This window comes from Leuresthes tenuis, unplaced genomic scaffold (assembly GCF_036924035.1).
Source record: "Leuresthes tenuis unplaced genomic scaffold, fLeuTen1.0.hap1 SCAF_21, whole genome shotgun sequence".
In the NCBI taxonomy this organism is placed as follows: Eukaryota; Metazoa; Chordata; class Actinopteri; order Atheriniformes; family Atherinopsidae; genus Leuresthes; species Leuresthes tenuis.
Window position 1 is genome coordinate 22,528,869 of NW_027325375.1, and position 13,634 is coordinate 22,542,502.

The 13,634-nt window shown below is 38.0% G+C and overlaps 1 protein-coding gene across 1 annotated transcript; it reads left to right on the forward strand.

Annotated features, from left to right (window-relative positions):
- Positions 1-2,020: 2,020 nt before the first annotated feature.
- tmprss2 (transmembrane serine protease 2) lies at positions 2,021-11,392 on the forward strand. The gene is made up of 14 exons (XM_072374962.1): positions 2,021-2,153; positions 2,311-2,366; positions 2,552-2,741; positions 3,614-3,706; positions 5,168-5,284; positions 5,368-5,497; positions 5,876-5,992; positions 6,094-6,134; positions 6,318-6,486; positions 7,503-7,669; positions 7,760-7,855; positions 8,038-8,180; positions 8,461-8,613; positions 9,258-11,392. The coding sequence occupies exons 2-14, from the start codon at positions 2,352-2,354 to the stop codon at positions 9,264-9,266; spliced, it is 1,440 nt and encodes a 479-aa protein (XP_072231063.1). The 5' UTR covers positions 2,021-2,153; positions 2,311-2,351; the 3' UTR covers positions 9,267-11,392.
- Positions 11,393-13,634: the final 2,242 nt, after the last annotated feature.

The window sequence follows — 13,634 nt, forward strand, 5'->3', positions numbered from 1 at the left end:
GGTTGCAGCGCTTTTCAACCATAGCGATTTGTGATTAAAGGAGCAGTTCAATCATTACTCCCTTTACAAATCTTAGCTCGCTGCCATGTTTTGCAGGTACTTCCAGCTGAATGTTTGACAGGATTATACTTTTTGCCATTGCTTCACTGCATTTTTCACTGCTTCACTGGCATTTTGAGGTTAAAATGCAAAAAAAAAAAAAAAAATCACTTCAGGTTTAGAGCTAAATTGTTAAAAACCTGTTCTGTAAAACTGAACCTAGATGGGTGCCAGTCAAATGTTTTTGCAATATGAGCATGAGGTAAATGATCGAAAATGAAGAATTTATTTATTTGTGCGACAGCAGGCACTCTTTGTTTCTAAATGGGGAGTTTCTGTTATTGCATATATTTAAAGTTCCTTAGTATTTCAATTGCGTTCAAGTAACATAGCAGTTATGTATAGCTGAGCACTTTGCAATGAAATGTCATGTTTTTGTAAGTAAAAATGTAAAAAAGTGTAGAAATGAGTCCAATTCATACCGTAATTATCACTTGGTACTGCATGTTTTTGGTGTATGTTTTCTTTTCACTCATTTAAGATGTTTGAGACACTATTAATGGAGCACTCCTTAAAAACCCGGTAAAAACAGATTTTCAGATAATACGAGTATTAAAAATCCAGAACAAAACAAAACATCAGCAATTTCAAGGAACTAAAAAGGCCAATGCATCAAAGCGAGTTTTAAAAACGATGTTTTTAAGTGGACACCTGGCTTGTCTGTCTGATCTTATTTGGCTGGCAGCAGCATTCTGTATCAGATCTGAGCATCTGATTTAAAGTGCATTACATTTTTCCAGTCTGTACAATTTAAAATCATGGATTACCTCCGCTAATTGGGCTGGGCCTAATCTAGCCACCTCAATTATGCAAAACCGACTGTAGCATTTCAGCAAATCAGTTCAGAATTCAATATGACACCTAAATTGCACTTACGTATCTTTACGTATAATATGGAAGAAAGATGGCAAATATTACTAATGTTTAGGCAAGTAGGGGTAATTATATTTATTTCAGACTTTAAGACATCCAACTGCTGGATAAAGTTTCTGGATTAATGGGATTTAGTGGGACATATAATAGTGTATAAAATGTCTACACTATGTGTAATTTCAGATTACACATAGTGTATCTGAAACCTGACAGGGGCTGTTGAGTCTGAAGCATTAATACAGGAGTGGCTGAAAACACTTACCAGCTCAGCTACACCAAATTGTTTACAGGATTTGAGACTTAATATAATCGAGTACAGTTAATTTTCACTCCTCCCCACCTTCTCATGTCAATTTTTAATCATACTCAGTGACACACTTTGCAGGTTCATTGCCTCACTGGATGCATGTCATGTGTCATTTCTCTCTGTCCCTGCTGGTTAACTCATCCAAATGTTGAGTTACATTTTAACAGGGTTTAAAAGTCCTTTGGTTCAGCAGTGTTTTCAAGCCTACTCACTCTCACATTATAAAGTTACTGATTAAACCCAGGGAATGCTTCTCTTAAGAAATACGTAAGTAATGCATTCTGAAAAGCTCCACCTATTATTCTTTTTATTTTTCAATTGACATTTTCATTACACAGTCAATGTACTGTTGACTTTCTCAGTCCTTCTTAGAAGGACTGGACGAGGCACCTTTCCTTACTGGAAATCATGGAATATCATGGCCCATTCTATTAAAAAAACCTATACTGAAATATAGAAATAGATATATTGTATAGTGATATATGCAAGTCACAATATGAAAAGTACTGCTGAACTGAATTCCTAAGAAAGGTTTTCAATCCCTTAAATCATTTCAGAGTCACAACATGGTTTCTCTCCAATTGTTTCCTCATAATTCACCATATCTGGAAACCTCTCAGTTACCTAACATTGTTTAAGTCTTCAAAAATGCAGTGCCTGCCCATGTTTGCTCATGTGATTTTTCCACATTAGACCCATTTGTGTGCACAGTGGGAAAGGTGTGGTCATGGCTGTTGATTAGATTGGGAGCAAACATGTGGCTGAGCGAGAACAAAGAAGAGGACACACAGACGGAGCACTGATGGCATTTTGTTAGATGTTTAAAGTAAGACGAAAGCTAGTGGCATTCTTCAGCAAGCGAGCCTGTACTCTGGTAAGTGTGAGCAGTTTCAAAACAGCTACTGTATCTATCAATTTGAAGAAATTGAACTCATTGCATTCAATGTATGATATATCTGTCAGTACTTATGATTGTTGCTCGGCTTATTTTTTTTCTTTATATTGAACAAAGTTAATATAACCTTTTCCAGGTTTGACAAAGTCCCTCCAAGGCAGGCAGACCAGTTTCACTATGTACAATACTCAAGTATGTGTCACACAGAGATAACCTCTTTAAATATGCGCAGTTGTTGTTTCGATACATTCTATATGTAATATTTTTCTTTTGCTGACATTGACTGATCAATGATGATCGTGTAAATGATCTGATTAACTCAGACACTGATAGTAAACCAGCTCTGCTTTTTTTCTTTCCTTCTCCCTCTTCTCCAGGCGAATGGCCCCATCTATGACAACCGCGGGTTTCAGCACGAGGTACAGAGACCTGCTCCGTATAGCTCCCAGCATAATTACCCTTTCCTCCCACAGACGACCCCCAGCCACGATGTTGGCAATCCCCAAATCATCAACACCCACAGCACAACAACACCTGGAGCAGCACATTATCCGCAACAAAAGAAAGGTGCTGCAGTTTTTGATTTACCATGAACCTTTAATGAGGTGATACTGCTGGGCATGACAGTTTTGGAGTAATAGTAACTTTCAAGTCACGGCTGAATCAGATGAGTGAAAAAATGTTGACAGAATCAAAAATGTATTTGTACTTTTAACTTTGACAGGAAAGTTTCGCTTATCTCTTAAAGGAAATTGTGTTCACCCCTGTGCAGTGTAGTCTAGTCATAGCTTAGCCCAACCCAATCTAAGTACTGACAACCAAAAAAGCAAATGTTCGAAAACATCTCAAAGCTATTGCTTTGGATGAAACTAATCATGAGTTTTCCAAGTTTATGGCTGTTTTTTTTTTATTTTATTTTTTTAGTTGTGTAACTGAGTACTTTAATCCCATTATCAGAATAATTCCTATGCCAGAATAAAAGAACAAAAACCCCTTTAATTCCCTTTTCGCTTCAGCATGGACACCTAATACGTTTGGGACTATTTGAAGATTAAAGCGAAGGCAACAAAGCTAATGTTTCACCTTTTGAAAAAGTAAAGCTGTTTCATTCAGTGTCCTCTTTTTAGATAAAGGTTCCTCATAATCCGTTCTCTATCGTGGCCCACTTTATCTTATTTGTTGTCTGGCTGCCGTTCCTGTAGGACTACAGAAACCTCATTCTCACTTCCTTTAGGAGCTTAACTGTCAGAAAGGCTGACTCTATGCACAAACCTCTGTTTGTTTGTGGACTTGGGATAAGAATTATACATAGAGAAGAAACAAGTTTACTTTAGCTGTATCATGTGAAACTTGAGACCTCCCATTTGTGAATGTTTTTGTTATGACTGCAGGTCAGAATTTGCATAATTTGCATTTTAATTTGTTTTTTTGTCCTTCAGGAACAAGGAAATGTCACTGGAAGACTGGCCTCTGCATATGTTTGTGTGTGGTTGTTGCCCTGGCAGTGATCGGCATCTTGCTCTGGTATTTCTGTACGTTCCGTTAAAGACCTTTGAAACTGTTTTACAGTTGTGTGAAAAGACACACGCCCTCTTCCAATTTACCCTCTTTAACTTATCAGGACATTATCAAATAATGATATGGTCCTTGCCGGGTCTTAAACGTAGGTAAATACAAACTGATATGAACAACAACACATGAAATATTACAATGTGCCTTAAAATGTTTGACAAAATTGAAGCCAAAATGCAGAAACAGTGATTGAAAAACTGTGTTCACCCTTACTGATTTGATAACTTGTAGACCACCTTTAGTGGATATAGTGCAGATATCATCAGTCTGTCACTTGGTTGTGGAAGAGTTTTAGCCCAGGCTTCTTTGCAATATTACTTCAGTTCTTTGAGGTGTGCAGCATTGGTTTATGCACAGCTCTCTTAAGGTCTCACCACAGCATTTCAATCAGGTTGAGGTCTGGATGTTGACTTGGCCATTGCAACACCTTGATTCTTTTCTTTTTCAGATATTCTGGTGTAAATTTGCTGCTTTGTTTGGGATTTTTGTCCTGTTGATGGCACTGTTTCAGCCACGCTTGATCTTTATTTGGTGGTGGACTCAATGGCTGCAAGGTGTCCAGGTCCTTTGTCACCAAAACAAGCTCAAATCATCAGCCCTCCACCACTGTGCTTGAAAGTTGGTGTGAGGTGTTTGTGCTGATAAGCTGTTTGGTTTTCTCCAAACATGTTGCTGTGCATTATGACCAAACATCTTCACGTTGGTCTTTTTTAACTGTACTGTCATGAACTTTAATATTTAACATGCTTACTGAGGCCTGTAGAATCTGAGATGTAGCTCTTAGCTTCTCTTAACGTTACACGGTCTGACTTCAGGATTAACTTGTTGGGGCATCCTCTCTTGGGAAAACTGACTTGACTTTCTTGAGTGTTTTCCGCTTGTGAATAATCTCTCTCATTGTAGAATGATGGACTTCAAATGATTTGTAAATGATCTTACAACCTTTCCCAGTTTGATGGGCAGCATCAGCACTAAGATCATTGCTGATGTCTTTCCTCCTTGGCACTGTATTAACACACACCTGAATGCACCACACCAGCAAACCTCTGCTTTTATAGAGGTACTCACACCTGGTGATGATCAGTTAATCTAGTGCATCTGATTAGCAGCCTTAGGTTAATACCTAATCTCTTCATTCCTATAGAAGCAGTAATGGTGGCTTTAATAACTTAATGGTATTTTGTTAAATGCCATTTTCACATTGCAATATGTCCTGTGTTGTTGTTCATCTGAGGTTGTAGTTACCTCACTTTAACCTAATCTCCAAATTATTTTTCAATGTCCTGATATGTTTAAATAAAATAGAACTGAAAGGGGTGTACTTTCATTTGCCCATAACTGAAATTGATTTTAGACAGTTTAAGACTTGAGTGTGACATGGTTATATGCGTTGTTAGTTATTAGTATGTATATGTTTGCAGTATACTACCAGTGTTTACTGGGAATTTCGTGTGGAGCTGGTGGGAAGTGTCTGAGCCACTCCCAGTGGTGTGATGGAGTCCAGGACTGCTCGAATGGCGAGGATGAATCGCAGTGTTGTAAGACAAATCAACACCTCAATGTTCCTCACACTCACTTAAAGTCTTTGTTTCAAAAAAATATTGCTCTTTTTGACACACAGTTCGTCTCCGCGGGACCAGTTCAATACTGGAGAGCTACTCAGCAAACAACCAGGCATGGATGCCCGTGTGTGCTGACAACTGGGATGACAACTATGGGAAAACTGTGTGTCAGCAGATAGGCTACAGCAGGTGCTGATAGTCTTCTATACCAGTCTTGTCCCAAATCAGCTTTATAAAACGAAACACATTCTACACATTTGTGCCGATGCTACATGCCTGGATTAAAAACATTCAATGATTTACTCACTTTCTATTAATTTGGTATTACAAGTCTACAGATAAACAGCTAAAAGTCCATAATTACTGCATTTTTGTGCAAATAAAGGTAGAGTAACATGCAAACGTTTGGGCATCCCAGTCAAAATGCAGTAAAAGATGGCCTCATTACCAAACTACATGAAGCAAAAGATTAAACATTTCTTCTTTCCTTTAAGTAAGGTTGATACTTTTATTTGTTTCTCTAAAAACTGCATGATAACATTACGTTACCTTACATGTGTCTCACAGAGAGGATTATGTTGCCTACAGCCAAATCAGTCCAGGTTCTACAGCCTCTAATGGATACATGAAGCTAAAACCTGGAGGTTACCCTGGATTACTATTACAGTCACAGCTCACTCACAGGTATGCACCCTTACCCATGACCAAATGATAATTGTATACACAGTATAGTAATGGTAATTATGTTATTCTTTTTTTCCTTTATTTCTTCTTTGCCTCTGTAGCCTGCAGTGTTCAGCCAGAGTTGTCACACTTCAATGCGTCGGTAAGCTTCTCTTTTAACTGGGACATAATTGCACCAGATACTCATATGATTGGTTCAAACTGTTCAGTAAGATAAATCTAGCCAGTCAGATAGCAGTACTTCATGTGGATAACAGGGCCAACTGTCAAAGAAACATGACTTTAATACTTAATACTTAACTTAATTTTTACCTCTAACGCTTAGAGTGTGGCAGGAGCTCAGCGGGACCTAGCAGTCGCATTGTGGGTGGCACAGAGGCTGTGAACGGAGCTTGGCCATGGCAGGTCAGCCTCCAGATTAATTCGAAACATGTCTGTGGAGGCTCCATCATCAGCCCATACTGGATCCTGTCCGCAGCACACTGCTTCCAAAGGTGAGCTTCTACTCTCTCCTTCCTTTCCTGTTCTGAATGAACACTATTCAAATTCAAAGGATACCTGTTGAGACTGGGAAACACAAATCGATGACAAATATGATGCCAAATGTACATAATATAATTTGAGAAATTAAACGGGGGCAAAAGAGAGAGAAGTGAGGAAAGGTGTGACATAAGAGGCCACCCAGTGGTCTAGGCCTATAGCAGCTTAACTATGGGATGTTTCAGGCTCACCTGAGCCATCCCTAACTATAAGCTTTATCATAAAGGAAAGTTTTAAACCTAATTTTGAAGTTTGAGAGGATGTCTGAGAAGCTAAAAGGGAGAAATATGATCTCTCCTGTTAGTCATCAGAACTCTGGCTGCAGCTGGAGGCTTTTCAGAGAATATGTGGGACAATTACAGTTGTCCGGTCTTGAAGTAACAAATGTATGGAACAGTTTTCTCTGCATCACCCTGAGACAGGGTGTTCCTGATTTAACAATGTCACAAAGGTGAAAGAAGGCAGTCCTAGAAACCAGTTTTATATGTGCGTCAAATTAGAAATTCTGGTCAAAAATAGGTTCCTCACTGTAGTACTAGAAGCCAAGGAAAGGCCATCTAGAGTAACTATATAACTAGTCAATTTCTCCCTGAAGCGTTCAGGTCCAAAGATAATGACTTCAGTTTTGTCTGAAATTAGAAGCAGACAGTTCTGAGTCATCCAGGTCTTTATGTCTTTAAGACATGCTTGTAGTCTGACCAACCTAAGACACATTTCCAGCGTAATGACTTTCTCAACAGTTATCAGTGTTTTGTGATTTACTGACACAGTGATTCATTTATGATTACTCTCTCCCTGATAAAAACATGCCACAGTTTTTCTGATCGTTACCCACAACGTTACATATTATTCAAAGTAAGCAGAGGGGTTAATCTCAGATCCTTGAACATTTCATTTGACTTGCGACACTGCGCAGGACCAATTATCTTTTGTCTGTTTTGATTTCACCTCGTTCTTTCTTTCATGGCAGGTACAGCAGGCCTTCATTGTGGGGGGTATCGTATGGTGGTGTGAGGTTATCACAAATCCCTTTCAGCACAACAGTCGAAAGAATTATCAATCATGAAAAATATGATTCACAAACTAGTGACAATGACATTGCTCTACTAAAGGTCAGGGAACCTCTGACTTTTTCTAGTAAGTGCTTGTTCTTTAAATTCATATTTCATGCATTGAATGATGGTGATGTGACAACATTTAACACCCATGTACATGTCCGCTTATCAGCAACAGTAAGACCAGTGTGTCTCCCCAATGCTGGCATGCACTTTTCTGCTGGAAGTCAAGCTTGGATTACAGGATGGGGAGCGTTGCGCTCATCTGGTAAGCTTGGAGAATCTATCCAGCGTACCAAATACTGTTTACTTTCGAACTCTTGTCTTTTCTCTCTGTAGATCATTTGTTCAAATGTTTCAGAGGTCAGTTTCAAGTGCCAGTACTGGAAGAGTGCTTTTTGTGCCAGGCAGAGTTAACTCATTGCATAACCTTGATTTTTTTTTTCTCAGGGTCAACACCTGACATATTAAACCAAGCCCAGGTGACAATTTACAGCAGAGAAACCTGTAATGCAGATCAGGTGTTAGATGGACAAGTGACTCAGACCATGTTCTGTGCAGGCAAACTGGAAGGAGGGGTCGACACCTGCCAGGTTAGTCCAAGTTTCAGTTTATCTCCCACAGCCTTAGACAGATACAGCCCTGCTTTCAAACAAGTATGAAATGTTCATTTCAACCCTACAGTTATTTTTTTTTAAAAAACTATGGAAACTATTAGCTGTTCATTTCAAAGTAAACATTTTTCCAGTTTGCTAAGAAATAACAAGACCTTCCCTGTAAAATTCATCTGAATGGCACACATCCACTATTAAACGTTTACTGGTTTCTTTGTATCCACTAGCCTGAGATATTTCTTTGTCTTGTGTACTGCAGGGTGACAGTGGTGGGCCCTTGGTGGTTAAGGCAGGAGGTGTGTGGTGGCTTGCAGGGGACACCAGCTGGGGGATCGGATGCGCTTTAAGCAACAAACCAGGAGTCTATGGCAATGTCACCTACTTTATTGACTGGATATATAAACAAATGCAGGTACAGTATTCCTCTAATATAAAATACAAGAAAACTTAGATAATTACAAATGAATAGTATTTAAGCATGATAGCTTTCTAACCCAGCTATTTTATCTTTGTCTTTATCCCAAAACAATCCCTATTTGAAATAAATCTGTTTTTTTATGTCGCAACCCAGAAAAATGAGTTGTTAACCACAAATAGCTAAATATGAATGATTGAAATAAATCACAAGATATACGTGTCACTAATTAAATATTTCAGTCACCTTCCAGCTTTGGTCTGAGTTATAAACATTACTAAATCGAGCAACTCATAACTCAGCAGAGATGCCAGGGCAAAGTGAGCATGCAAGGGGGAAGCGTGAGACTCAGTTTGATGTATCATTGTATTTTAATGTTAAATTGACTGTACTTATACAGAGCTTTTCCAGACTAGTTGACCACTCAAAGCACTTTTACACTACAAATACTACTACGATCACACACAGTCATATAGCATGTCTTTGTTTATACAATGGTACAGGCTACTTGGGGCTTTTTTCTCCATCACACACTAATGAATGCATGAAGATTTTATACATGTGTGATGCACTTTAAAAAAAAAGAGTCTTTAAACAAATAATCATATGATCCTTTCTTGTTTTGTTTTTTATATTCGCAGAATAACTGATGGAGATGTTGGTGCAGTTTTTTTATATATTTTTTTAAATCACCCATGCACTTTGAACATGGAACTTCAAGGGGAACTCACGGATCAGCAAAACAAATGATAGCTATTATTCTATTGTTTTAACATATATTGATTGTTTTAATTTAGAAAAAAATCTGATTATTTATTGGTTCAAATAACACTAATGATATTTGAACAAAATCTTAAGTTTTCTTATTGGAAAGAGTGTTACGAATGTCATGACTTTCACTGTGCGCTTCCATCGGGCTAATGGACTCCACACCCTGCACAGGCTGGTTTAGTTTTTTTTTTATCATACAAGATTCATTAGAACACACAATGCAGGGCACCTTTTGTAAGGTTGAATTCAACATTCATCAGTTCAGTTAAGTAAACTTATAGAAGAACAGCAAAGTGCAAACACGTGGACTTTGTATAGACAGTTATCCAGAAAACTAGTATGATCTAGTATACATGGCTCATTGCCTTCACTTGATACAACGTTTTTGTATAGTACCCACAGCCGCTGGCAATACACAGTCAGTCTATTCATGAATCTGCACGCACAAGGAAAGAGTGATCTTCTGATAAGCACATGGCACTTTTGGGAAAAGTGTGTTTCACTGCACTGCTTCCTCAAACAACTTCCTCAGTGTGAAAAGCAGTGTATCTGCATCACCTACATTTCCCTGTTTCGACGTTTTTACGGTTAAAGCTCATTAAGTTTACTATAAAATGTTTGTGATGTCATTTCTGAAGAATAGCTCATTACGCTGTCATTACGCTGTTATTAGGCTTATAACTAACACATTTTTGTTAGTTATTGAGGGATTTTCACATTAATATAAGACATTCTAACAAGGACACAGTCAGGTAGCAGACCAGGAGAAAAGCCATTGACTAGCTGTGGGAGCAGCAGGCTGAAGGCTAGTCTTCTAGAGGTTACACGGCCCCTTGTAATCAATGGGATGGTATAAGTAAGCAAGCTCACCCTTTGGCTTGTAGATATCGCAACAAATTCATTAGTTTCAGCAGTCTTCATCAGCCAAGACTTTGAGAATGATGCATTTTACATCAAGGCAAGCAGCCCCTTAAGGTCTTGGGGCTGATAACTGATTGGGTGCTAGCTTTACATGAGTCTAAGAATCTGAATTTGTGAGTTCAGTCATGGATATTGAAGTGATGTAGTAAATTAGTGTTTGTCTTTTTTTTTATACTGGTAACATTTTTTTTTTTTTTAAATGTAAAAAAGGAAAAAAAGGAATCTGGACTTTACCATTTGTTTTTAAATTAAGGAAATTATTTTGACCACTAATAAGAAACCTTTTGGTGACAACAGTTACATGTAGTCATGGATGTAAATTATTATACTGTCACTCTCCTACGTGTATTCTTTCAAAACTGAGTCTTGGCAGTCTTGACCTCTTGGTCAAGTATCATATTCAAGGTTCTATGATATTAATTTAGTCTGGGAATCCATCAGCTATAGTCTGCTAAATTAGCCAGTGTGTCAGGCCACATGGTGTAGTCAGGAAACATCTGAATCATTCAGACTGTCCAGGACTTTCTGTTCCATGTGCAGCTTATTGATTAAATGCAAACAATGGAAGATTTTAAAACCTAAGTCATTGCAAGATGGCTGATGGTTCTAATTTTCCCTTATCTGTTTCCTCATTACACAGACTTCACATGCAAGTAGAAAGCTAGCTTAAATGTGATTGATTAATACTAGCCAATGAGACAGCTTGCAGAATCAAAATCTTTGTCTTTCTACAGATTCTTCTCATGAATATGTAGAATCTATAGATGGAGACTAATCTTAATGATGAAGGAAATAATGACTTGAATTTTAACTCTTTTTTTGATTGTTATTCACATTATCTTTGACACCCTGTTTTCTCTTTTGGAAAGTGTCCCTCGGTGAGTGATTTCTGTAAACTGACAACTGCATATGAATATGTACGATATGTAATCAAGAATTTTACAGTACTTTTGTATTGGATATTTCAATCTGTTTTCTGTTTGGTCAATACTACGCAGACTACAATCACCGTTAAAAAGGGACTTTAATGGTGTGACAAAATAAATAAACAAACAAATTATTAAAATAATATAAATGAATAATCTGTGAATCTACTCGGTTCTTTGTACACCTTCCAGATGTAGACTAAGAGACTGTGGATGAAAGTCTGAGGTACAGATAGGCGGGGAAGAGTTGTCCTCTCTGAATTTACCAATCAAGAATCGAGTGCTGTCAAAACATAGCAAACAACACTAGCTCCTCTAAGCCTCCCCTCACCAAAAGTGTTCTTTTGATGCCTCCATATTTCTGCCCTTTCAGAAAGCTACTTCTTCACTTAAACCGAATGGTTCAAACATACAGAACGAACATGTTTATCTCATTTAGAAAGAAACAATCAGATTAAAAGCTACACTGTGAAGCAATTACTTAAATCTAGCTGTCAAGTCTGAGATAGCAATCATCTCAAATGCCATCCATCCAATATCTATTGCAATCTGTATACAGTAGCAGCTGGTGGTGATTGTAACTGAGAAATCAGACCAACCAAGATAAGGTGGTTGCACCTGCACATGAGCAATTGAGCCCAGTCTGAACCAGTGAAAGCAAAAAAATGCATCAGACTGTCGCAACCCCATGTAATGGAGTTCATCCTCTTTACTCTCTTTTATTTCTGTAATAAGAAAAGACATGGAAGGAATAGCTGCCTGGTTCATCCATCTTTCTTGTCAACATGTGTTTTGTGCTGCTGATATATTTTCACAGTTCATTTTTTTTTTTTTAAACCAAGACAATAGACTTTCAGGCGGGATACTTGCCATGGGAATCATTAACGTCAGTTTCAGTAGTTTGACCATGTCCTAATACTGCTTTAATTATAAAAAACACAAAAAAACAACAACAAAATGCTACACATGCAAAACAGTCTTCCCAGGAGTGCTGAGACTGCAATTCCACTCACTCTTAATGTTCCACGTCAAAGTAGCACAAGATCCTGTTGTCGTCTGAAATATGTTTGCTTTTAACTTTAGCTTGAGACTGTCCACAGGCCACTGCATCTTTTGGATAATGAGTGTTATTTTATACAAACATTTTTTGACTACTGAGCCCTTCGTGGTAGGGAAATATATCATGTGGAAGCCATCATTTAAATGCATGAGATGCAAGCAGTTTTGGTTAATTGGTGCAAACTGATAATAAAATAAGGTAAATACAAACATTCTGTATAGCTGAGAATCATGATGTGCACAAAAACAAGCCTTATATATATTACCCCTCTTCATAAGACATTAGCAATACCAAAAATATTATTTTTGGAGGGTCTCTAAAATACTGACAGTTTGCTGGTGTTGCAAACTGTGTTGGTCATGGAATACACAGAAACTCAACAATAAAATGCAAATCCTCTTAAATTGTAAATCTAAATATTTTTTGCTGTAATGACATTCTTCAGGGCTTGATGGGTAATTTAGAGGGTGAGCTGATCCATTGCATCAGACATAGATGAGCAACAATAGAATCTTTCCCTTGAATATTTGACCGATATCTCAGCCAGGAGGCACAAAATAAAAGTGCCATTAACAGCTTTCTTTATGCACCTCCCTCCACTGATTCTGAGGGAATAAATTCCGATGAAAGATTATGGACACAAAGCTTGGCTTGTGGTGACATTTTTGTTTTCACTACTTTGCAGAGGCTTTGGTCCTATCACTTAGCCTTGCCCCTCCATTTTTTAATCACTGCACGTAGTGTAGGTGCCTCTTTTCTTTTGGGGATCAAGGAATAATGGTCATCTAGACATCCAGATGGCCCACAACAAGCTGTTTGAAGGGCCGGATGACCACTAGACCTACTTCTTGATCCACAGAACAAAAATGACCTTATCTATGCAAAACAGAGAGGAAGAGCCAAATGGATAGGGTCAAGGAGAGAAATCCTAATTGAGCTTTTATCCAACACTGCCTTAAGAAGGTAAAGATGTAGGACTTACTCACCAGACTAACAGGTAGTACACAGGTAGGTTAAGAAGAAAACCTGGAGATTATATACTGAAGGAAATGGCTACAAACAAGAAGCAGGTGTGGCCATCAGTAAATGAAACCCAGGTGTTACACAGGAAGTAAACACAACAGAATACATATGAGGACAAATTCTACAAAATCAAACAGGTTGCAGGGCAACTAAAATGTAAGAAGTAAGCTGACAAACAAGACAAAAGACAAATTCAAAACCAGAACAGAGAAGCTCATAGACCACGACACACTGCTGACTTTGTTGTGTAGTCTGTGACATTTTCTCTGCCCTGACCAACAAAAACAAACAAAATCTTTATAGATGATTTTGGGCAT

What these genes read in the sequence shown, in the direction of transcription:
- tmprss2 (XM_072374962.1), top strand. An exon ending in CGAGGATGAATCGCAGTGTT is followed by an intron (nt 5,285 to 5,367) that starts GTAAGACAAATC and finishes TTTGACACACAG; the next exon opens with TTCGTCTCCGCGGGACCAGT. An exon ending in CAGCAGATAGGCTACAGCAG is followed by an intron (nt 5,498 to 5,875) that starts GTGCTGATAGTC and finishes TGTGTCTCACAG; the next exon opens with AGAGGATTATGTTGCCTACA.